The sequence below is a fragment of the Centroberyx gerrardi genome, chromosome 11, assembly GCF_048128805.1.
Source record: "Centroberyx gerrardi isolate f3 chromosome 11, fCenGer3.hap1.cur.20231027, whole genome shotgun sequence".
Classification (NCBI taxonomy): domain Eukaryota; kingdom Metazoa; phylum Chordata; class Actinopteri; order Beryciformes; family Berycidae; genus Centroberyx; species Centroberyx gerrardi.
In genome coordinates this window covers 2,240,835-2,266,292 of record NC_136007.1, presented here as the reverse complement: position 1 = coordinate 2,266,292, position 25,458 = coordinate 2,240,835, and the positions used below count along the sequence as shown (strand labels likewise).

General features: G+C 39.7%; 3 protein-coding genes and 1 long non-coding RNA gene across 5 annotated transcripts; all 4 read right to left on the bottom strand.

Moving 5' to 3' along the window:
- Positions 1 to 5,853: 5,853 nt before the first annotated feature.
- LOC139929916 (uncharacterized) lies at positions 5,854 to 10,505 on the bottom strand. Its single transcript, XM_078286686.1, has 6 exons — positions 10,501 to 10,505; positions 10,279 to 10,452; positions 8,767 to 8,940; positions 8,466 to 8,639; positions 8,181 to 8,262; positions 5,854 to 6,075 (listed from the first exon to the last, which is right to left on the bottom strand). Exons 1-6 carry the CDS (start codon positions 10,503 to 10,505, stop codon positions 5,854 to 5,856), a joined length of 831 nt encoding a protein of 276 aa, XP_078142812.1.
- Positions 10,506 to 10,844: 339 nt separating this feature from the next.
- Positions 10,845 to 13,375, bottom strand: LOC144541809 (protein NLRC3-like). Its single transcript, XM_078286894.1, has 2 exons — positions 11,659 to 13,375; positions 10,845 to 11,058 (listed from the first exon to the last, which is right to left on the bottom strand). The coding sequence occupies exons 1-2, from the start codon at positions 13,179 to 13,181 to the stop codon at positions 10,854 to 10,856; spliced, it is 1,728 nt and encodes a 575-aa protein (XP_078143020.1). The 5' UTR covers positions 13,182 to 13,375; the 3' UTR covers positions 10,845 to 10,853.
- A 1,533-nt stretch (positions 13,376 to 14,908) lies between these two features.
- LOC144541716 (uncharacterized) lies at positions 14,909 to 15,503 on the bottom strand. The gene is made up of 3 exons (XR_013506837.1): positions 15,396 to 15,503; positions 15,091 to 15,193; positions 14,909 to 14,978 (listed from the first exon to the last, which is right to left on the bottom strand). It is a non-coding gene; the product is annotated as an uncharacterized LOC144541716 (long non-coding RNA).
- Positions 15,504 to 18,127: 2,624 nt separating this feature from the next.
- LOC144541808 (NLR family CARD domain-containing protein 3-like) lies at positions 18,128 to 25,074 on the bottom strand. Of its 2 annotated transcripts, XM_078286887.1 has the most exons (11): positions 24,972 to 25,067; positions 24,667 to 24,784; positions 24,441 to 24,554; positions 24,223 to 24,336; positions 23,865 to 23,943; positions 23,430 to 23,658; positions 21,090 to 23,019; positions 20,335 to 20,508; positions 19,942 to 20,115; positions 19,692 to 19,738; positions 18,128 to 19,005 (listed from the first exon to the last, which is right to left on the bottom strand). In XM_078286887.1, exons 2-11 carry the CDS (start codon positions 24,753 to 24,755, stop codon positions 18,464 to 18,466), a joined length of 3,492 nt encoding a protein of 1,163 aa, XP_078143013.1. In that variant the 5' UTR covers positions 24,756 to 24,784; positions 24,972 to 25,067; the 3' UTR covers positions 18,128 to 18,463. The 2 variants fall into 2 exon arrangements, with proteins under 2 accessions (XP_078143013.1, XP_078143014.1); XM_078286888.1 differs by lacking the exons at positions 24,441 to 24,554; positions 24,667 to 24,784 and having other exon boundaries at positions 24,972 to 25,074.
- Between the last annotated feature and the right edge of the window lie 384 nt (positions 25,075 to 25,458).

The following is a 25,458-nucleotide window of genomic DNA, read 5'->3' as shown; positions in this document are numbered from 1 at the left end:
GGGGAGATCAGCCTTCTTCCTGAATTTCCCCAAGGGGATCAATAAAGTATCTTATATCTTATCTTATGTAAACCTTGACTCCAAAGATCAATTTATTTGATACCTGGTAAGCAAAGCAGCTCCTCAGCCTCATTCCATGTACCTTTTAAACCACTTCAGCCTCTTTACTCTGTGATTTTATTAAACAGCAGCTGCTTGGAGATCATTTGAGTTTTGGTTCCACTGTCCCTGATTTTATCCCAGTACTGAATCTACTGCAAGTCACAGTGTTTCTGTTTGATACTTAATCCTAATTAAAAAATTGCGATTTTTAATTAGGATTTTAATTGGAAATACATTATTTTTTTCTATTACTTATCTATCTCAGATGGACCTGTTTCTTGCTGAATATTTTAATAGGAACAGAGAAAAGACAACTTGGGAATTATCTCTGCAACAAATCAGACAAGATAAATGTGTTTGTTTCAGGTGTCCATTGTTTGAAAACTGTGATAAAGTGTGTTAACATGTATTATCTACTGTCTTTACAAACATCTGTTTAATTTAATTTACAGACAGAATAATTCTGGTTCTTAAATGGTTCTTAGTGGTGCAACACCATTACATCACGGAGAAGCTTTGAATGATCAAGAGAGGCACCAATGAACCAACAAACTCTTAGTGAAAGCAAAGTTGTTTTTTTTAAAATTTGTTATCTATAATTGTAATTTGTATCTATCATAACAAATTTAAAATTAACAAAATCTAGCTATTTCCTAAAAAAAATAAACAGTTTCTGCTTGAATAGATTATACTCCTGCGTGGAACAGTCAATTCTGTGTGAAAATAGTGTGATTACATTCAACACCTTTTTGTTTCCTTGTTTATTTGTTATGATAGATGTCATCAATTAATGATAGACAAACAGTTAAAAACATTATTTAAGCAAAGGAAACCATTTGCAGCTGTAAACTAGAAATATTAGGAGTAGCATCATTTCAGGCTACATATAATCCAAAGTACAAATATTCTAAAAAAAAAAAAAAAAAAACTCCTTTGATTTTTTCTGATTTTTTTTAATGTAACTTATACTAACAAATTAAAAAACTGGCAAGATTCAACACTAGATGTAAACCAACTGTTTCTGCAGCCAAGCAGCAGCACAGAGGTCAGAGAAATGGTCTCCAAACAAACAAAGGTTACACTAAATGGAATCTTTCCTTCAAATAATGGTTTATAACACATAGCAGCATGACATTACTGCACACTAACTTCTTTCTTAGTTGACAGATACTTTTCCTTTTGCTTTAAACTGAGTTTTCCCTGATTCTCTCATAGATTTCAATGGAGCAAGAACCACAAACCCAATGGAATTTAGAATCCTGCTGCAAGGCATCAATAGAGTGAATGTTATTCCATTTCTATTTATTGTGCATCATGTTTTTATTGTTAAATTCCCCTTTGTATTTTTATGCATATCATTGTTTTATGCATATTTTTTATCTCTTATGTTAAGTGCATTTTGCTGCATTCAAAATGTGCTATTAAAGATTGGTTGATTGATTGATTGATTGATCGATCGATAATTTCCACAAAAATGATGTTGGCTATTTTTTTACATTTTTTCTTCTTTTCTTTCTGGTTTCTGATTCTGGTTTCTTTCTGGTTTCTGTTTTTCTTTTGAAAATGTCTTAATCAAAATCAGTAGTTTTATTCTAAATGTTACATAACCATTCAAGACATTTTCAATATAGGATGTAGCCTATATTGCTCAGTAGTAAAACATTTTTTTTTTTAAATGCGTCTTTGTGTACAGATAGTCATGGAATTCTGGACAAATAATATCTAACAATAAAAATATCCTCAGATTTGGGTCTGAGAGACAAAATCTCATCCAATGGGGGTCTGTGGCTCTAATGTGGACTAAACTGAAATTGAATGAATGAAAAAGGTTGAAAATCACTGACGTAGGAGCTTTGAATGATGTGAAGAAGCGAACTAAATCAGAGTAAAATGAAAGCAGTCGCAGTAGATTCTGATTCACTGTCATATACCGTCATGAAGAGATGATGGAGGCCACAACAGCCTGTTCTGCTCCATGAAGGATGGATAAGCAGATTACAGTTTTTTCTGATTGCTTAGGTACTATCTTTGAAACTATAGGCTATTTTTGCAAAACTCTACACACTAACCACAAAACCTTACACCAAACCAGCAAAACATTATACATCTCTTGCAAAAGTAAACAATTCTTGCAAAACTCTTCAAACTCTTTTAAAACATTGTGTTTTTGCGTCAACACAAACACACAAACCATCATTTGAATAAGCACACGAAGCACCAACTACGCACTGATAGTATAAATGAAAAACACTTGTGGCTTTTGCTTTTTCTGTGTGCAGGGCATAGCAGTTTGCAATACTGTAAAGTTTTGTCATACATGTAGTAAACACACATACAAAGAAGGGGAAAAAGGTTTTTTGTTTTTTTCTTACAGTAAGAAAAAAAACAAAAAACTTTTCCCCCTTATTTGTATTGATAGTGTGTTATGTTCGGAATACACATCCATACTTTACACATTTGGATACCTGTGTGTATGTGTGTTTACGTTACTACATGTATGACAAAACTTTACAGTATTGCAAACTGCTATGCCCTGCACACAGAAAAAGCAAAAGGTGTTTTTCATTTATACTATCAGTGCGTAGTTGGTGCTTCGTGTGCTTATTCAAATGATGGTTTGTGTGTACTGTATTGACGCAAAAACACAATGTTTTAAAAGAGTTTGAAGAGTTTTGCAAGAATTGTTTACTTTTGCAAGAGATGTATAATGTTTTGCTGGTTTGGTGTAAGGTTTTGTGGTTAGTGTGTAGAGTTTTGCAAAAATAGCCTATAGTTTCAAAGATAGTGCCTAAGCAATCAGAAAAAACTGTAATGGTTGGATGGAAAAAGTGGAAGCCAGGTGTCTCCTCCTGGTTCAAATTATCCTTTTCCTCTCCTGTATAATCTCTTTAGAACTTTAGATGAATATCCAAGTACCAGTTGAGTTTAAACATTTAAACTTTTAGATTTGTTTTAGTATTTACATATTTCATTGCCATATTCCCATATTACAGAGGCCTAGTGTTTCTCTAACTAGCCGGCAAAAGTGGGAGCAGCGCCACCAGCCCATAGACTCCCACGTTGTGGCCAAAAATATATCGCATCCGTAGTGTTTTAGAACTCCCATAGAGAATGAATGGAAACAGGTTTAGAGAGATCGAGCAGGAAACTACCGCAAGTGTCACTACCACGTGACCGGGTGCCTATCTCAAGCACCTCTCCTCGTTAGTATAGTGGTCAGTATCCCCGCCTGTCACGCGGGGGCCAGCCGCGGATAGCTGTAGAGGGCTTTCATGATGAAATAAGCTCTTGTTGTCTTCTCATGCGAGCAGAGGATCGAATCTCGTCTGGAACAAAGTTCTGATGGTGTTTTGACGTTTTTTATACAGCTACCATGCACCATCTTATAGTAAATATGTAAATATTTACTCCCGTAGTCTGTCTTGAGATGACGCTGACAATCCTTTTCAGCAGTGTCCTGGCCCAGAGTGACGATGATCATTACTATTAACTAATGATCATTATTAAATATTATTAGGTTATCTTCTTTTCATACATACATTTTCTTAACTTTGTTATTTTTGATAAACATTATATAGTCTGTGTAAAGATCACTGAATGCTATTCACACAACTAATCATTCGGTAAGATATTTAATCTTCTAGAATGAAATTAAAACCTTGTGATTTAAAATTTAGATATTACTACTTTTACATGCTGCTATTTGTCAAATTAAATTTGAAGAACAGGCTGACATTCCATAATAATTATGCAAATAAGACACTAATTTCCAAATGTTATGACAGTATGATATTATGGCATCATGACAGTATCATATTACAGTAGGGTTGGCCTATATTTTGCCTATGAGGCAACAATGGAGGCACAACAATGGATGTTTATTCCTTTGATGGAAGTGTACAGTTGAGCATATGAATAAAAATGTCGTGATTATTTAATTTTCTACCCCTATTAAGTAAAGACAGCCACAGTAATCCTTTTGAGATATTTTATTGAAAACACACAGCTGAATTCTGAACAAAACACACAAAATCAAAAATGTACACGCCAAAATAGATTATATATACAACTAATGAACAGTAAGTGATATATACAGTAACTATACAGTAAATAGTGCGTACATAAACATATATACAATATTAGTGCTGAAACGATTAGTCAACTGATTAGTAACTCAACAGAAAATAATCAACAACCATTTTGATGATTGATCTTTTATGTAATTTTCAAGCAAAAATGCCAAACATTCTCTGGTTGCAGCTCCTCCAATGTGAGGATTTTCTTACTTTTGTCTGTTTCATATAATTGTAATCTGAATATCTTTGGGTTTTGGAATGTTGGTAGGACGAAACAAGACATTTGAGGATGAAAAAATAATCGACAGATCAATTGATATTGAAAAAAAATGTTAGTTGTAGTACTACTACTGGCGTACTGGACGCGACCCTGGCCATAGCCCCAGTGCCTCCAACTCAGTCTTCATCCAGATTGCCTGCTGTTGAGAGCAGTTCCACTGGGCAACATCCTTATTATACCCCGGGACAGAGGCTGCAGGCTGATGTGGGGTATGTGAAGGGACAGAGGCTCCAGGTTGCTCGACAGGAGGGGCTGGACATGGCAGAGCTGTAAAACACAAACACAATACAACACAAAAATACACTAAATACACAATGAAAAAAAGACAGCTCCAAATGAATGACTGTAAAACAATGTCACAGAAATAAATACCTTCAACAAGGACTGTGTCTTCCTGTGCTTCCACAGAGGCAACATTATGCGATGATGCATCTAGGATGGTGAGATACAAACCAGAGAGGCAAGTGAAATAAAGACATTAAAGTAATGAACATTGCTTAACATATTCTTTATCATAGCGCTTAAGAAAATGAAACATCTACCTTCAGGAAGAGATGGGGCTGCTGTTGGGAGACTGGCTTTCTGTGTGCTTTGAAAAGAAGTTGCACCAAAAGTGAAAAAAAACAAACAAACCAGAAAGCAGATATTAACATTACATAACATTACTTATCACATGAGTACTGTAGATAACGCAATTAAAAATGGATTTGGATTAATCAGAATGTAACTGATGTTTATGTGAGGTATACTGGTAGTATAAGAGGGCTACTTATGTGAAAATGCCATACTTTGTCTCCACACATTGGGTGCTTGCTCCTCTATCCCAAGCTGTGGGGCAATGGCAAGCAGCTGAGGGGGGACCGGCAACAGGGCCTTCGCTGTGGCTACGGGATAAATAGATTTTTAAAATGAAACATAATACAATTGGAATAGCATAAAAGATGGATTAAAGTGAGAAGTAAATAAATGCCTTTCACAGAAGAAATGGTCGCAGTGGGGTCCTCAGGCTCAGCAGGTCTGGAAACAGTAGCTGTTGGATTTGTCCTACATGCTGTTGAAAAAAATTCAGTGTCATTTTCCCCACACATTCAAGTTTGTTATGCTTCATGCATCTGTTTAGGCCTTATGCATCTGTCTTTACCTCATCTTATGCATCGGGAGGATGGATGCGGACGGACAGACGGACGGACGGACAGAGTTTTCCTCATTTTATAGTAGGATAAATTAGATCCACCTACGTAGTTCAGTGACAAATTTAGATGGAGACAGATTTAACATCCCTCTCTCCAGCTCCTCATCCTCCTCCATCGCTAGGAGATTAAACAATAACAATAATGTGTTAAGTACATTAAACGTTCACATACAACACGTGTTTGCATATTTATGTGAGCTCACCTAGAGTTCTAGATGTAGGTGTGGAGGCAGAAGGACCACAGTGAGAGCATCGGTCTTCACAAGGTCATGTTTCTGAGGGGGAGACCTGTCCTGAAGCGCAGGATTATTTTTGATCCTCATGGCCTCATCAGAGGGGTCCTGCCGTAGATGGCCCGATGGACCCTTCCTGAAAGAGATCTTCATCCTTCCAGGGAAGAAGTTGATGGTCTTCTTCATTCTTTCCTGTACACAGCAAAACACCATGCATATTACACAGTAATAATAAAAATGACAGAATTACATTCATAATGACTAGGTAACATAATTTTATACTACATAGATATATTTATATTACACAGACAGGCAGGCATACAGTAAGATAGATAGATAGATAGATAGATAGATAGGAGGACACAATGTATTAATGTAACAGCTAATAACAGTAGGCTAATAAAATATTCCTTTCGTCATAGCAATTAAACTTTGCAAACTCCCATCTTACATGTATAGGATAGACATGCTGTAGTGTCTGTTTATGCATTCTTAATGTACACTAAGCTTGCCCGAAATACGACTGTAGCAAGATATTCACACTGAGAACTGGTGAATGGTAGCATGATGGCATTAAAGGCTTCAGACTGATTATGATTCTTCAAGATAAGACACAATCAAAGGGACAAAGAAATAAACTACGACAGGATGTTTATGGTGGTAGTGTCAGCAAGAAAGAAATTGACAACGCCTCTAGTTGTACAAGGCATAACAATTATTATTATTAATAATAATAATACATTTTATGTATGGCGCGCTTTTCATGATAATCAAACTTAAACTTTAAGTTAAAAACGGCAGCACAGGTAGCTAGGTAACACTAAAACACACTAAAAGCACAACGTAGTAGAGGACATTAATCACATATTCTAATATGCAGTTCTAAAAAGGTGATTTTTTACTTAATACGTGATATATACTCACCTAACGTTAATGTACTAGCTAACAACAAATCGAGTTTCAACCTGTCAAGGCTAAGACAACATTAAAACAAACATATAGTTTGCTCATACGTAACTAAGAAGCTTAGGTTGAATTACGCGGTAACGTTAATTTAATCGGCCCGACTTACGTTTGATAAGTTTGACGTTTTGTTGTTGTTTTTGTTGTTGTTGTCGTTGTAAAATGTGTCGGAAAATAAGAAAACAACTTGCTCGATGCTGCCGCTGCTCTGTCTGTCTCACTCTCTTCACTCTGTAAACGGAGTCTCTTACTCTTATCCAAAATGTGGAAACAGCGCCACCAAAAACCCGCTTGTGGCCAAAAATATATTACATCCGTAGTGATAAGAACTACCATAGAGAATGAATTGGAAAAGTTAAGAGAGTTAAGCTCTACTATTCCCGCTTCTCACGCGGGAGACCGGGGTTCAATTCCCCGACGGGGAGGAATCTGTTTTCTCTCTCACAGCTTTATGGAGGCAGAGAGGAATCTGACCTCAGACTGATGGAGACACTGAGGAAGATTCAACTGAAGGAAGGATATGAACGGATTAATTGACTCTGTTATAGTCCAACTCAAGAAATCCTTGCCCGGACTGAAATTAGAGTCATAGTTAATTATAGAACGGTAAAGCTGCAGTAGCTGAAGTGTAAGTCAACCAATAGTGAATGGCGTGTTTGGGTCCAGAGTGAGTTCACAGGCATCTGATGAGAGAACAAGACTCAATACAGCAGCAGCTTCTCATCTAATACACCTGTTGTGTTTATTATTTGTTGAATTATTAACAGTTTGATCATTAATTTCTTAACACTTTCATGATAACACATTGTGTCGGCCATCCTCTTTATTCACAGCAGGATTTGAATGAATGGACGTCACATACTGCTGTGTAAATGAACTTTCTATCATTAACAGCCATTTATACAAAAACTAAATTAGATTTAGACTTTATATATTTTGTTATAGATATGATGACACTTCAGTATTACTATTATTTCCTAACTTATTCGGTTGGTGTAACCTGTATTCACAAAATGCTTCATACATAATATTAATTGCCTTAAATTGATGCTCCTCACTCATTTGTTCATAATAAACATCATCATTCTTGTTTAATTTATTGGAGAGAAAAGCTGTTGAACTTCAGAGCAAACTATTTGCTTTTGCAGACAGTGCTTCATTGGATTTTATTCTTGTATAATTAGATAAATCGTAAAATTAAGATTATGGAGTAAAGAATGTTTTTGTAGTCACACATCAGCTATATGTTTTTTGGGGGTTCAACAGTTAAAAGCAGCTCAGGACATACAGAAGAAACTGCAACTACACCATGTGAATAACTGAATGTGTGTTGCTGTGTTTTCATGAATCAAACTAAATACACACTTACACTTCCTCAGACCTGGTTTCAACCACTGCACTCCACCATGGTCCACACTGGGGGAATAAACAAAGTCAGACCAGCAGATTATCTTTGATGATGGAAACATGGACATTTAATAACCTTCAATATGAAGGATTTTCCATACAGCATCAGTCATATCTCCTGTTAAGCATTAATCAATATTCCTCATCTTCTCAGTGTGACAGAGAAAATGTGTGTGACTCTCAGCCTTCTAGCAGACGTTGCCTCTCCAGACCTGAGAGAGTCCAGTCTCCAGTGTGGATCCTCCAGTCCAGCAGAGAGCAGCTTCACTCCTGAGGCTCCTGGATGATTGTAGCTCAGGTCCAGCTCTCTCAGATGGGAGGGGTTGGAGCTCAGAGCTGAGGCCAGAGAAGCACAGCCTTCCTCTGTGAGCAGACAGCCTGACAGCCTGCACACACACACACACACACACACACACACACACACACACAAACTCACAAAGGTTAGGTGACATTAACCTGAATGTAAAGCAGGATTTAACTGTTCATGTGTTGACCAGGTTGAGGAATCCTGACCTGAGAGTCTCCAGTCTACAGTGTGGACTCTCCAGTCCAGCAGAGAGCAGCTTCACTCCTGAATCCTGCAGGTCGTTGTTACTCAGGTCCAGCTCTCTCAGACTAGAGGACTGGGAGCTGAGAACTGAGGCCAGAGCTTCACAGCTTCTCTCTGACAGCTTACAGTCACTCAGCCTGAAGAAGAGTTAGTGATGAAGATGAACAAGAACTTTAAAAATATTTTTATTTTCTTCTGTAAATTGATTTGAATAAATACATCCACCAAATGGTATATGCTATGTTATGCTTTACAAAAAGCCACAAAGAAGAACAGTAAGATATATAAAGCAGATTTAAAGTTTAAAATTCCACAGTCTAGAGGCCCTGATGGCAAAAGTGTTTTCACCTTCAGTCTTGAGTCTAGACTGAAGGAAAGTCAGAAGGAGCCGAAGATCTCAGCTTGCTCTCTGGCTCAAAGGGAACTAAGAGCTCTGCAGTGGAACTCACGGACAAAACTAGTCATGCTTTCAATGTGATCAGTGAAACCTTAAAGCTACACTAAGCAATTTTCTGACCACTAGAGGGAGACAGCAACCTCAACACATTTTGTAAACACACACAGCAAAACTGCTGGACGACGGAAGCCCCTAAGGACAAACCGTGCATAAAGGCTAATGGCTCAAATAAACGTACCTATGGAGAAATATCTCCGGTTACCAGTCTCACTTTGCCAGATTTTTCTCCCGCTGAAGGTCACATGTCCCACAATGACAAGTGAAGAGGCAGGTAGCAAGTTTACTACTTGAAAACGTTTACTCGCTCGCTTCATCGATTCACCATTACCAGAATTATTTTCAGGGAGGGGAGGGGGCAAGCGAGGAGACAAGCTAGTTTTAAAAAAAGGAAAAGCTACAACTCGAGCGAACATGACAACAAGCCTTAGGAAAGATGTGAAAACAACAACACAGCTGCTGCTGTGTGATATTTGTTTATATCATTACGTCTCACGGAAATCTCCACGTAGCACACGTTAGCTTCAGGACTGGTTACAGGGTATGAAATCACTTATTGCAGGTTTAATATTAATTCTGTATCTAACTGGTAACCAGTGGAGAGATGCTAAACTTAGGGATATATGATCTCTTCTTAGCACTAGTTAAAATCCAAGCTGCTGTAATCAGAACAAGCTGGAGATGTGACAGTGAATTATGATGGAGACAGGAATACAGAAGTCATCTAAATGACATGATATCAGAGCAGTGGCGATCTTCTCTAAATCCTTCATGTTCATGGATGTGTATATGAATTTGGATCAGAAAAAAACAAGTGCTGGAAAAATCCAAAACTTTCTATCCAGTGAAATTGAAATTGAAAATGCAGATACAAAATATCTCTGAAATCCTGATGTATAACTGGCATGGTCACACTTTGCAGATTGAAGAATCCTGACCTGAGAGAGACTGTTTTGAGAGAAAGGACCTTAGTTTGGAGAAATGTGTCAAGTCAGTTAACAAAACTGTGAATGTATCTGACCTGAGAGTCTCCAGTCTACAGTGTGGACTCTCCAGTCCAGCAGAGAGCAGCTTCACTCCTGAATCCTGCAGGTCGTTGTTACTCAGGTCCAGCTCTCTCAGACTAGAGGACTGGGAGCTGAGAACTGAGGCCAGAGCTTCACAGCTTCTCTCTGACAGCTGACAGACACTCAGCCTTAATGGACAGGAAAATATATGGAAATGTTATTCTCTTATATTTAACGTCATGATTGTCTGTTTTTTGGACACTGCTTTCATATTACTACTAATGATTAACTGTATTTATGTCGCCCTTATCTAAAAGCAGAGTTTACAGTGTGTTTCGCACTGAGCTGAGTGTAGCACTAACAATGCCAGGGATGCTGGTTTGATTCCCACTGGAAGATGATCTTCTCTAAATCATCCAGGTTACTGGCTGTGTCAGAATAAAACACATTCTGGAAAATTCCAAGATTTATTTTGAGTAAAATTGAAAATGCACGTCTAATGGCTTCTTACAGGGTCACTTTGAAGATTCAGTAATCCTGCAAGATACTGTTTTGAGAGAATGGACCTAGTTTGGAGAAATGTGTCAAATCAATTGAGAGAAACTGTGAATGGATCTGACCTGAGAGTCTCCAGTCTACAGTGTGGACTCTCCAGTCCAGCAGAGAGCAGCTTCAGTCCTGAATCCTGCAGGTCGTTGTTACTCAGGTCCAGCTCTCTCAGACTAGAGGACTGGTAGCTGAGAACTGAGGCCAGAGCTTCACAGCTTCTCTCTGACAGCTGACAGCCGGTCAGCCTGAAGAAGAGTTAGTGATGAAGATGAACAAGAACTTTGAAAAAAACAAAAAAAACAAAAAACAATATCTATATATATATATATATTTTAAGTCCAATTCCAAAATCACATAAAGATGACTCCAGAGTTCCACTTAATTATAGAGGTATTAGTTTGATTAGCACTGTTTATAAAACGTAGCATTCCTCCATACTCAATGAGAGACTTTAATGGTCTTCTTAGAAAAGAGACATCTGCTGGCAGAAGAGCAGAATGGCTTCCATAAGGCCAGGGCTTGTATTGACCACATTTATTCCATAAAGAAATAGACTACAGAACAATAAAACTACTTTCTACTTTTAGAAATGTATAGTACCCACCCAGGGCTCCCAGCCTTGCCCTATATGGTGATTTTTTGTTTGCAAATCATTGTGTTATATAATCTCATGTGGGATGGGCCATTCATTTCGCATGACACGAAAAAAAACATGAATTATTATAGTTATTATATGAATTAATTAATTAATTAATTAATCATATATATAATGATAAACAATATATATATATATATCGAAAATATAATATGATGTATTTAATTTTTTCAGTTATCGATGCACTTACACAGATTTATTGGAGGCTTTGACCACTGGCAGCAGCCTCAGAAGAGCCTCCTCTGAAGCAGAGTATTTCTTCAGGTCAAACACGTCCAGCTCTTCTTCTGATGACAGTAAGATGAAGACCAGAGCCGACCACTGAGCAGGGGAGAGTTCGACTGTGGAGAGCCTTCCTGATCTCAGGTACTGTTGGATCTCCTCCACTAGAGAACGGTCATTCAGCTCATTCAGACAGTGGAACAGATTGATGCTTCTCTCTGGAGAGGGATTCTTCTTGATCTTCTTCTTGATGTACTGGACTGTTTCCTGATTGGTCTGTGACCTACTTCCTGTCTGTGTCAGCAGGCCTCGTAGGAGAGTCTGATTGGTCTGCAGTGAAAGACCCAGGAGGAAGCGGAGGAACAAGTCCAGGTGTCCATTTGGACTCTGTAAGGCCGCGTCCACAGCACTCTGGTAGAGGTGATTTAGTTTGGACTTGTCTGTTAACAGTGTAGACCGCCAAGATGTTGATTGTGGTTCTGATAGCAGATTGACACCAGAGTTGATGAATGAGACGATGACATGAACAGCAGCCAGAAACTCCTGAATGCTCAGATGGACAAAGCAGAACACCTGGTCCTGGTTCAGCCCACGCTCCTCTTTAAAGATCTGTGTGAACACTCCTGAGTACACTGAGGCTGCTCTGATATCAATACCACACTCTGTCAGGTCGGCTTCATAGAAGATCAGGTTGCCTTTCTCCAGCTGCTCAAAAGCCAGTTTTCCCAGAGAGAGAATCATCTTCCTGCTCTCTGTATTCCAGTGTGGATCTGTCTCAGCTCTCCCATGATACTTGACATTCCCCCGTTTAGACTGAACCACCAGGAAGTGGATGTACATCTCAGTCAGGGTCTTGGGCAGGTCTTCTCTCTCACTGGTTTTCAACACATGGTCCAGAACTGTAGCAGTGATCCAGCAGAAGACTGGGATGTGGCACATGATGTGGAGGCTTCGTGAAGTCTTGATGTGGGAGATGATTCTGCTGGCCTGCTCCTCATCTCTGAATCTCTTCCTGAAGTACTCCTCCTTCTGTGGGTCAGTGAAGCCTCTCACCTCTGTCACCATGTCAACACACTCAGGAGGGATCTGATTGGCCGCTGCAGGTCGTGTGGTTATCCAGAGGCGAGCAGAGGGAAGCAGTTTCCCCATGATGAGGTTTGTCAGCAGCACGTCCACTGAGGTTGACTCTGTAACATCAGTCAGGATCTCGTTGTTCTGGAAGTCTAGAGGAAGTCGACACTCATCCAGACCGTCAAAGATGAACACAACCTGGAACTTGTCAAACCTGCAGATTCCTGCTTCTTTGATCTCAGTAAAGAAGTGATGAAGAAGTTCCACCAAGCTGTACTTTTTCCCTTTCAGCAGATTCAGCTCTCTGAAAGTGAATGGAAATGTGAACTGTATATCCTGGTTGGCTTTGTCTTCAGCCCAGTCCAGAGTGAACTTCTGTGTTAAGACTGTTTTCCCAATGCCAGCCACTCCCTTTGTCATCAATGTTCTGGTTTGTTGATCTCTTCCAGGTAAGGGTTTAAAGATGTCTTCACATTTGATTGGTGTTTCTGGTCTTGCTGGTTTCCTGGATGCTGCTTCAATCTGTCTGACCTCATGTTCATCATTGACCTCTCCACTCTCTCCCTCTGTGATGTGGAGCTCTGTGTAGATCTGATTCAGAAGTGTTGGGTTTCCTGCTTTAGCAATCCCCTCAAACAAACACTGAAACTTATCCTTCAGATTAGATTTGAATTCACGTTGGCACGCTGCAGCAAGAGTTTCTGAAAGAACAAACAACAAATAAAATCAATAAATGGATGTTATATTAAATGTGAGAAATTTGAATATTTTCCTGGTAAATGTTTTGATTTCACAACTCCGTGGCATCTATTTAGATTATTATTGATGGGTGGAAAAACGGGTCCTGACTGTGTGTGCAGCTAAATGTGAAAGGCAACTTTTGGTGCATTAGTTTTTTTTAACGTAAACCACTGTGTTCAGCACTTTACACAGACATTAACAAATCAATAATTTAACCAGATGGGGATTGTGCTCATTTACCTTCCAATCTGTTATTGAAGATGTGTAGTTTTAGAAATGTCTGTATTTACAGCAGAGGTTAGAAATTCAAACATTTCCATTTTCCACCATTTCCCCTCTCCATCATGTTAAACCTGTTAAAAGCCTCTTACTGCTCTGAAGACAGTCAGCCAGCTCCTCCTGCTCCATTCTCCTCAGGAACTGCAGTGTGATCTTCAGAAAAGCCTCTCTGCTGCTCCTCCTCTGCTCTTCCTCCTCACCGTCCACCACCTCCTCATCCTCCCTCTGCCTCTCTAAGCATTCTGGGTAATCTGCACTCAGAACCCTCTGGAACCTTTTCAGCTCGTTCTTCACAAAGGTGAAGATGTTCTCCTCAAGCAGCTGGAACAGAATATAATATACAAATGAAACTTCTATACTAAAATCTGGACACAAAATCAAACACAAAACACAAAATCAAATCCATCTTGCAGGGACTGAAAGCCCACTGATCTAAAGAGTGCAGCATGGAGACTATAATGACCAGAATGGTTGTTTTGCATTTCACTTGATGGTGAAGTACAAGGTGCTGATGTACATTTACACACCATAAATATGGAGTCCAGGTCTGTTTGATGCTCCTGGGCAGACTGACCACTGGGAACCTCTGACCTCTCCTGGTGCACTCTGTGGAGAAGACATGATGTATTAGGTCATATAATGTCACACACATGAACACACACACACACACACACACACACACACACACAGGTGGTTAAAGGTTTTATGGTCTCTCATGATGAACTCTGCTCCGATTATTGGATGTTGTTTTCAAAGAGGAAATTCAATCCACAGAGTATGAAGGCCGGATCAATTCTATATCTGATGACTGTGAATCTGACAACAGCAAACACATCTGCTGTTATCAACAGTTTTAAATAAATACCTTTGATCAGTAGAGGAGTGTCCATCTTTGAACTCAGTAGGTTCCATCATAGACCGATCGCTCTTCATGGACACACAGCTGGGTTCAGGGGAGTCTGGTCTCTCCTGCTGGATCCTGATAGAAACATATTATGAATATAGTGAAGGTATCTGTGTCTTTATGAAGAAGACAATTCTTCTTTTTATTAATCCTAACATACAGAGAAAATAATGACTTACTTATTTTCAGGAGGATATTTATCTTTAAATGTTAAAGGTGGCTCCATAGACCAGTCACTCTTCATGGACACACAGCTGGGTTCAGGGGAGTCTGGTCTCTCCTGCTGGACTGGGCTTCAACACAACAGAGACAGAGCTTTTACTCTGAATAATGATGCTGTAATGATTTCACTGCTGAGCTCTGAGATGGAGAACAGTCATGGACAGTTAGAGATCCTCATCTTACCTCTTAGCTTTGGTCCGGCTGTCATGTTCCCCAGACAGAGTGGTTTTAGAGGGAGGGAGCCCCTCCTCTCTCTCCTCAGACAGACTCATAGTAGAGCGAACACCTTTACACAAACACACTGGGCTGATTCATGACAACAAGGTTTCCATCACAGGATATATTATTTCAAAGGCTGATTCTTCCTGACAGTACCATGTCACATATAATATATAATATAGTTTCACAAAATGGAACTTAAAATTCTACAATTAAATTATCTGCCACAAGTAAATTATCAGCCTGTGGAAAAACTGCAGCGTCTTTACCTGGTGAACTCACATCCAGATCAAATCAAAGAGACTTTCTAGCTTCATCTGTAGAGGAAACACTGAGAGAGAAGACGCTGCTTTTTCTCCTTCGTCAGTTCTGCTTGTGAACATTTGACCTGAAGGCGCGGTCACATGCTCATAACTTCAGTATCAAAGTCCAGAAACATCAGTATGATATCAAACCTTCCATAAAAAACCCATAAAAGTCAGTAAACTCTTTAACGTTATTTCCTGAACTCCAGCTTGTCTCAGCTCTGTTAACATTAGATCTCTTCCTCTATGGTCCATTCTGTATCTGAGTAAAACATTTAGGCTGCACAGACTCCTCTGGACAAAACTCACATTAACTAGTTGGATGTTTCCTTACAATATGTAACGTTTTATTTAACCTATGTCCAATTCTTAATTTCTATATATTATGATCTCCTCCTTTCTGTTTTTTCCTCTATTCTTTACTATGCCAATTTTATTTTGTAACATAAACACAGTATGTCTTCCCTTGTCATCTCCATCCCAGTATTCCTCACATTTCTGACCTGCCACCCTCCACAGCTGTAGAAATCTTCAAATCCAAACTCAAAATCTATTTCTTCTCACAGTCATACGACCAACCAGAGCACCGTCCAGCTGGGGACCGACAGTCTCTTCTTCTGCCTTAGCTTAGACAGCATTAACAGAGAAACCTGCTGGGACCCAGCGTAGTGCTGCCTGCTGCCCATCAGTCTGAGTTCAGATCCCTCTCTGCCTTCCTTCTTTCCTTTCTCCCTTCATTCCTTCACTCTCTCTTTCTTCCTTCCTCCTTCCTCTTCTTCTCCATCAGTCTGAGCTCAGATTCAGTCACTTCATAGCACTTCTCTAAAATCACAGTTTACTAAGTGCTTTTTAAAAAGGCCTAAACAAGTGTAGTAAAATATATAAGAGGGAGATGAAAATACTAAACATATGTACACATACTTTATTTTTTTATTTATTTTTTTTACATATGTCACAGGTTTGTCCATATTTCTATATTACAGAGGCTTAGTGTTTCTCTCCCTGGCCGGTAAAAGTGGGAACAGCGCCACGAGCCCATAGACTCCCATGTTGTGGCCAAAAATATATCGCATCCGTACAGTTTTAGAACTCCCATAGAGAATGAATGGACACGGACTTACAGGGTTTAGACAGGAAACTCCTTCCTTCTTTCCTTCCTTCATACCTTCCTTTCTTCCTCAGTGACATTGTGTGTGTGTGTTTGTGTGTGCGTGTGCGTGCGTGTTCAACCCATTAAACCTGTTTACGTGCATATATACTCACCTGATGTGTATAAGACTTTTTTTTTTTTCTGTTTTATTTTCTTCCGCTGCAGAACGAAAGACAGACAGAGACTTGTAGCTCCACACTTGATCAACTTGTGGTTTTCAGTCTTTGTGTCTCATCTGACCTGATCCTGTCTGTCTCGAATCAGAGAGACTCGTGGAAACAGTTTTCTCTGACCGGACAGACCGAGCGGCCAACTCTCTCTGACAGATTACTGCCGTGTCTGACCACTAGGGGGCAGAGCAGAGTTTTCCCACTTCATGTCTGTAAACCATGAAAAATATGTTGTGCTGCTTCTTTACATTGTATTGACTTCCATATTTCTGTCTTTATTAAGCTGTATTTTCTCAGTTTCCTCTGGTGATTAATGAAGCATCTTTTTATCTTCTAATTCTTCTATTCTATCTATCTATAGCAGTTTTTGATTACATGAACTTCTGACTAAGTTTGTTCGAAAATGATAGAATTTGAATCTGGGTGTTTTGGCACTGATGGAAGAACAGAAGAGATTTTTTGGTCTTGATTACCTGTTTCTATTTTTAGTCCAAGCTGCTGATTGTGTTGATGATATTGACATGAATGATATCAGACCTGCGCTCTTTATATACTGTATTTCTAACGGCATCTAGTGTCCATTCATTCTCTATGGGAGTTCTAGAACTGTACGGATGCAATATATTTTTGGCCACAACGTGGGAGTCTATGGGCTGGTGGCGCTGTTTCCACTTTTACTCTGCAATGTGGAAATATGGAAATACTAACTAGCCTGTCATCTTTCAGGAGCCATAAATATATTATTTCATTGCTTCTTTATATATGAATCATAGATAAACAGAATGGACTAAAAAAATAAAGAAATAAAAACAGGATTTGCTTGTAAATGAAGTGGACTCAAAGTCTTCGGTCCACCAAAGTGTCTATACTACTCTTCACCTCTGATTAAAGGGACATTCAACCAGAATGAACATTTAGGTTGTTATTCTTCAAATTATGAAATATTAAAAAAAAATATGTTATGATTTCTGAAGATCAATCAGAATGCAATCCTCTGACATGACTGATCTTGTGTCAGACTCAATGAGGAACTGTCTTTGCTTTGATTGGTCAGGATTTAAATAGGTTTGGTCCATCAGCTGCTGGTTGGATGTTGGTCGACTGTTGGAAAACTTTTACACAAAATGTGACTCTGCTCTTTCTTTAAGGTGACTTTGTATTTTGTTTTCTTACATTGTTGTATGATGTTTGTCTGTGACTTTTATGTTTGTCATGATGCTGCTTTCTTGACCAGGTCTGCCTTGACAGAAGAGACACAACTTATAAAACAACTGAAAAATATATCTGTTTATTTTAAGGAAACATGAGTACACATTAAAGTCAACAAATTATATTTAAACTATGCTTGCTTGAAAAGAAGATCAAACAATGTTCATTTAATTTTATTTCTGGGAAACAATTATAGTAAACAAGACAGATGTTTAGCTGGGAGTGATGAGATTCACTTTCCATATAAAATGTCCATGTTCCTGTACATGTGTGATGTTAAAACCCTGTTCAGTTATCAAATACACAGAATATACTATATTTACAGTGACTGATGGATCATGTTTGTTTACAGTGAAATGAGTAGTAAACTTATATGAAAATACAAACATTAATAATATTCTGTCTTTGTGTGTGTGTGTGTGTGTGTGTGTGATCCTCTCCAGAGTGAACTATCATGTCAGCAGCTGTCTTTGGTCAGCAGTGTGAGTGTTTCTCTCCCTCCTCTATCTGACAAGAGACACTGAGGAACCAGACTCAGACCTGAACCCAAACCCAAACGCAGGATAGAGTGGTTCAGTGAATGTGGAGTGGAAGGTGTGGATGTGGATCAGTGTGTCAGAGGAAACTCTGTAGAAGGACAGAGAGCCAGCAGACCAGTCCACATACACTGCTACTCTGTCAGAGTCAGAGGAGGAGAGGGAAGGTATGACTATTGATCTGTTATTGTGACAGGCAGAGTAATAATCACCAGAGCAGAACAGACTCCAGGACTTTTCATTCCCTGCAAGCCAGCAGTCAACACTGGTTCCTCTCCTTCTGATTCCTCTGTAAGTCACTCCTATATGAACCGTTCCTTTCCTCTCGACCTCCCAGTAACAGCGACCAGTCAGACCATTTCTACACAGCAGCTGTCTCCAGTAGTCAAATCTCTCTGGGTGATCAGGATATGGCTGCTCCTCTCTCACCAGTGTCACCTTTCTGTTGTCTTCAGACAGGAAAAGGTTTCTGTTTGCTGTGTTTGGGTCCAGAGTGAGTTCACAGGCATCTGATGAGAGAACAAGACTCAATACAGCAGCAGCTTCTCATCTAATACACCTGTTGTGTTTATTATTTGTTGAATTATTAACAGTTTGATCATTAATTTCTTAACACTTTCATGATAACACATTGTGTCGGCCATCCTCTTTATTCACAGCAGGATTTGAATGAATGGACGTCACATACTGCTGTGTAAATGAACTTTCTATCATTAACAGCCATTTATACAAAAACTAAATTAGATTTAGACTTTATATATTTTGTTATAGATATGATGACACTTCAGTATTACTATTATTTCCTAACTTATTCGGTTGGTGTAACCTGTATTCACAAAATGCTTCATACATAATATTAATTGCCTTAAATTGATGCTCCTCACTCATTTGTTCATAATAAACATCATCATTCTTGTTTAATTTATTGGAGAGAAAAGCTGTTGAACTTCAGAGCAAACTATTTGCTTTTGCAGACAGTGCTTCATTGGATTTTATTCTTGTATAATTAGATAAATCGTAAAATTAAGATTATGGAGTAAAGAATGTTTTTGTAGTCACACATCAGCTATATGTTTTTTGGGGGTTCAACAGTTAAAAGCAGCTCAGGACATACAGAAGAAACTGCAACTACACCATGTGAATAACTGAATGTGTGTTGCTGTGTTTTCATGAATCAAACTAAATACACACTTACACTTCCTCAGACCTGGTTTCAACCACTGCACTCCACCATGGTCCACACTGGGGGAATAAACAAAGTCAGACCAGCAGATTATCTTTGATGATGGAAACATGGACATTTAATAACCTTCAATATGAAGGATTTTCCATACAGCATCAGTCATATCTCCTGTTAAGCATTAATCAATATTCCTCATCTTCTCAGTGTGACAGAGAAAATGTGTGTGACTCTCAGCCTTCTAGCAGACGTTGCCTCTCCAGACCTGAGAGAGTCCAGTCTCCAGTGTGGATCCTCCAGTCCAGCAGAGAGCAGCTTCACTCCTGAGGCTCCTGGATGATTGTAGCTCAGGTCCAGCTCTCTCAGATGGGAGGGGTTGGAGCTCAGAGCTGAGGCCAGAGAAGCACAGCCTTCCTCTGTGAGCAGACAGCCTGACAGCCTGCACACACACACACACACACACACACACACACACACACACACACACACACACACAAACTCTCACACACACACACACACACACACAAACACACACACACACACACACACACACACACACACACACACACACACAAACTCACAAAGGTTAGGTGACATTAACCTGCATGTAAAGCAGAATTTAACTGTTCATGTGTTGAACAGGTTGAGGAATACTGACCTGAGAGTCTCCAGTCTACAGTGTGGACTCTCCAGTCCAGCAGAGAGCAGCTTCAGTCCTGAATCCTGCAGGTCGTTGTTACTCAGGTCCAGCTCTCTCAGACTAGAGGACTGGGAGCTGAGAACTGAGGCCAGAGCTTCACAGCTTCTCTCTGACAGCTGACAGCCGGTCAGCCTGAAGAAGAGTTAGTGATGAAGATGAACAAGAACTTTGAAAAAAACAAAAAACAATATATATATATATTTTAAGTCCAATTCCAAAATCACATAAAGATGACTCCAGAGTTCCACTTAATTATAGAGGTATTAGTTTGATTAGCACTGTTTATAAAACGTAGCATTCCTCCATACTCAATGAGAGACTTTAATGGTCTTCTTAGAAAAGAGACATCTGCTGGCAGAAGAGCAGAATGGCTTCCGTAAGGCCAGGGCTTGTATTGACCACATTTATTCTATAAAGAAATAGACTACAGAACAATAAAACTACTTTCTATTTTTAGAAATGTATAGTACCCACCCAGGGCTCCCAGCCTTGCCCTATATGGTGATTTTTTGTTTGCAAATCACTGTGTTATATAATCTCATGTGGGATGGGCGGTTTATTTTGCATGACACGAAAAAAAAAATGAATGAATGAATTAATTCATTAATTCATATAACAACTATAATAATCATATATATAATAATAAACAATATATATATATATCGAAAATATAATATGATGTATTTAATATTTTCAGTTATCGATGCACTTACACAGATTTAGTGGAGGCTTTGACCACTGGCAGCAGCCTCAGAAGAGCCTCCTCTGAAGCAGAGTATTTCTTCAGGTCAAACACGTCCAGCTCTTCTTCTGATGACAGTAAGATGAAGACCAGAGCCGACCACTGAGCAGGGGAGAGTCTGTCTGTGGAGAGACTTCCTGAACTCAGGTACTGTTGGATCTCCTCCACTAGAGAACGGTCATTTATCTCATTCAGACAGTGGAACAGATTGATGCTTCTCTCTGGAGACGGATTCTTCTTTATCTTCTCCTGGATGTATTGGACTGTTTCCTGATTGGTCTGTGACCTACTTCCTGTCTGTGTCAGCAGGCCTCTTAGGAGAGTCTGATTGGTCTGCAGTGAAAGACCCAGGAGGAAGCGAAGGAACAAGTCCAGGTGTCCATTTGGACTCTGTAAGGCCGCGTCCACAGCACTCTGGTAGAAGATAGTTTCAGGTTTATTTTCTAATGTGTGCTTGTCTAACATGGCTCCTGGCTGTTTTGTTTTTTTCTTGGTTATTTTTTGTTTGGCTGGTTTCTTGAACAGGGAGAATGGAACTTTACTCATAAACCGTTCTCTGGACAATATTGGTTCAGAATGGTCACCAGTGTGGGATGTTGACTGAGTTTCTGACAGTAGATTGACACCAGAGTCGAAGAATGAGACGATGACATGAACAGCAGCCAGAAACTCCTGAATGCTCAGATGGACAAAGCAGAAGACCTGGTCCTGGTTCAGCCCACGCTCCTCTTTAAAGATCTGTGTGAACACTCCTGAGTACACTGAGGCTGCTCTGATATCAATGCCACACTCTGTCAGGTCGGCTTCATAGAAGATCAGGTTGCCTTTCTCCAGCTGCTCAAAAGCCAGTTTTCCCAGAGAGAGAATCATCTCCCTGCTCTCTGTAGTCCAGAGTGGATCTGTCTCAGCTCTCCCATGATACTTGACATTCCCCCGTTTGGACTGAACCACCAGGAAGTGGATGTACATCTCAGTCAGGGTCTTGGGCAGGTCTCCTCTCTCACTGGTTTTCAACACATGGTCCAGAACTGTAGCAGTGATCCAGCAGAAGACTGGGATGTGGCACATGATGTGGAGGCTTCGTGAAGTCTTGATGTGGGAGATGATTCTGCTGGCCTGCTCATCATCTCTGAATCTCTTCCTGAAGTACTCCTCCTTCTGTGGGTCAGTGAAGCCTCTCACCTCTGTCACCATGTAAACACACTCAGGAGGGATCTGATTGGCCGCTGCAGGTCGTGTGGTTATCCAGAGGCGAGCAGAGGGAAGCAGTTTCCCCTTGATGAGGTTTGTCAGCAGCACATCCACTGAGGTTGACTCTGTAACATCAGTCAGGATCTCGTTGTTCTGGAAGTCTAGAGGAAGTCGACACTCATCCAGACCGTCAAAGATGAACACAACGTGGAACTTGTCAAACCTGCAGATTCCTGCTTCTTTGGTCTCAGTAAAGAAGTGATGAAGAAGTTTCACCAAGCTGTACTTTTTCCCTTTCAGCAGATTCAGCTCTCTGAAAGTGAATGGAAATGTGAATTGTATATCCTGGTTGGCTTTGTCTTCAGCCCAGTCCAGAGTGAACTTCTGTGTTAAGACTGTTTTCCCAATGCCAGCCACTCCCTTTGTCATCAATGTTCTGGTTGGTTTGTCTCTTCCAGGTAAGGGTTTAAAGATGTCTTCACATTTGATTGTTGTTTCTGGTCTTGCTGGTTTCCTGGATGCTGCTTCAATCTGTCTGACCTCATGTTCATCATTGACCTCTCCACTCCCTCCCTCTGTGATGTGGAGCTCTGTGTAGATCTGATTCAGAAGTGTTGGGTTTCCTGCTTTAGCAATCCCCTCAAACAAACACTGAAACTTCTCCTTCAGATTGGATTTGAATTCACGTTGGCACGCTGCAGCAAGAGTTTCTGAATGAACAAACAACAAATAATATCAATAAATGGATGTTATATTAAATGTGAGAAATTTGAATATTTTCCTGGTAAATGTTTTGATTTCACAACTCCGTGGTATCTATTTAGATTATTATTGATGGGTGGAAAAACGGGTCCTGACTGTGTGTGCAGCTAAATGTGAAAGGCAACTTTTGGTGCATTCGTTTTTTTTAACGTAAACCACTGTGTTCAGCATTTTACACAGACATTAACAAATCAATAATTTAACCAATGGGGATTGTGCTCATTTACCTTCCAATCTGTTATTGAAGATGTGTAGTTTTAGAAATGTCTGTATTTACAGCAGAGGTTAGAAATTCAAACATTTCCATTTTCCACCATTTCCCCTCCCCATCATGTTAAACCTGTTAAAAGCCTCTTACTGCTCTGCAGAGAGTCAGCCAGCTCCTCCTGCTTCATTCTCCTCAGGAACTGCAGTGTGATCTTCAGAAAAGCCTTTCTGCTGCTCCTCCTCTGCTCTTCCTCCTCACCGTCCACCACCTCCTCATCCTCCCTCTGCCTCTCTAAGCATTCTGGGTAATCTGCACTCAGAACCCTCTGGAACCTTTTCATCTCGTTCTTCACAAAGGTGACGATGTTCTCCTCAAGCAGCTGGAACAGAATATAATATACAAATTAAACTTCTATACTAAAATCTGGACACAAAATCAAACACAAAACACAAAATCAAATCCATCTTGCAGAGACTGAAAGCCCACTGATCTAAAGAGTGCAGCATGGAGACTATAATGACCAGAATGGTTGTTTTGCATTTCACTTGATGGTGAAGTACAAGGTGCTGATGTACATTTACACACCATAAATATGGAGTCCAGGTCTGTTTGATGCTCCTGGGCAGACTGACCACTGGGAACCTCTGACCTCTCCTGGTGGACTCTGTGGAGAAGACATGATGTATTAGGTCATATAATGTCACACACACACACACACACACACACACACACACACACACACACACACACACACACACACACACACAGGTGGTTAAAGGTTTTATGGTCTCTCATGATGAACTCTGCTCCGATTATTGGATATTGTTTTCAAAGAGGAAATTCAATCCACAGAGTATGAAGGCCGGATCAATTCTATATCTGATGACTGTGAATCTGACAACAGCAAACACATCTGCTGTTATCATCAGTTTTAAATAAATACCTTTGATCAGTAGAGGAGTGTCCATCTTTGAACTCAGTAGGTTCCATCATAGACCGGTCGCTCTTCATGGACACACAGCTGGGTTCAGGGGAGTCTGGTCTCTCCTGCTGGATCCTGATAGAAACATATTATGAATATAGTGAAGGTATCTGTGTCTTTATGAAGAAGACAATTCTTCTTTTTATTAATCCTAACATACAGAGAAAATAATGACTTACTTATTTTCAGGAGGATATTTATCTTTAAATGTTAAAGGTGGCTCCATAGACCAGTCACTCTTCATGGACACACAGCTGGGTTCAGGGGAGTCTGGTCTCTCCTGCTGGACTGGGCTTCAACACAACAGAGACAGAGCTTTTACTCTGAATAATGATGCTGTAATGATTTCACTGCTGAGCTCTGAGATGGAGAACAGTCATGGACAGTTAGAGATCCTCATCTTACCTCTTAGCTTTGGTCCGGCTGTCATGTTCCCCAGACAGAGTGGTTTTAGAGGGAGGGAGCCCCTCCTCTCTCTCCTCAGACAGACTCATAGTAGAGCGAACACCTTTACACAAACACACTGGGCTGATTCATGACAACAAGGTTTCCATCACAGGATATATTATTTCAAAGGCTGATTCTTCCTGACAGTACCATGTCACATATAATATATAATATAGTTTCACAAAATGGAACTTAAAATTCTACAATTAAATTATCTGCCACAAGTAAATTATCAGCCTGTGGAAAAACTGCAGCGTCTTTACCTGGTGAACTCACATCCAGATCAAATCAAAGAGACTTTCTAGCTTCATCTGTAGAGGAAACACTGAGAGAGAAGACGCTGCTTTTTCTCCTTCGTCAGTTCTGCTTGTGAACATTTGACCCGAAGGCGCGGTCACATGCTCATAACTTCAGTATCAAAGTCCAGAAACATCAGTATGATATCAAACCTTCCATAAAAAACCCATAAAAGTCAGTAAACTCTTTAACGTTATTTCCTGAACTCCAGCTTGTCTCAGCTCTGTTAACATTAGATCTCTTCCTCTATGGTCCATTCTGTATCTGAGTAAAACATTTAGGCTGCACTGACTCCTCTGGACAAAACTCACATTAACTAGTTGGATGTTTCCTTACAATATGTAACTTTTTATTTAACCTGCTATGTCCAATTCTTAATTTCTTTATATTATGATCTCCTCCTTTCTGTTTTTTCCTCTACTCTTTACTATGCCAAAGTTATTTTGTATAACA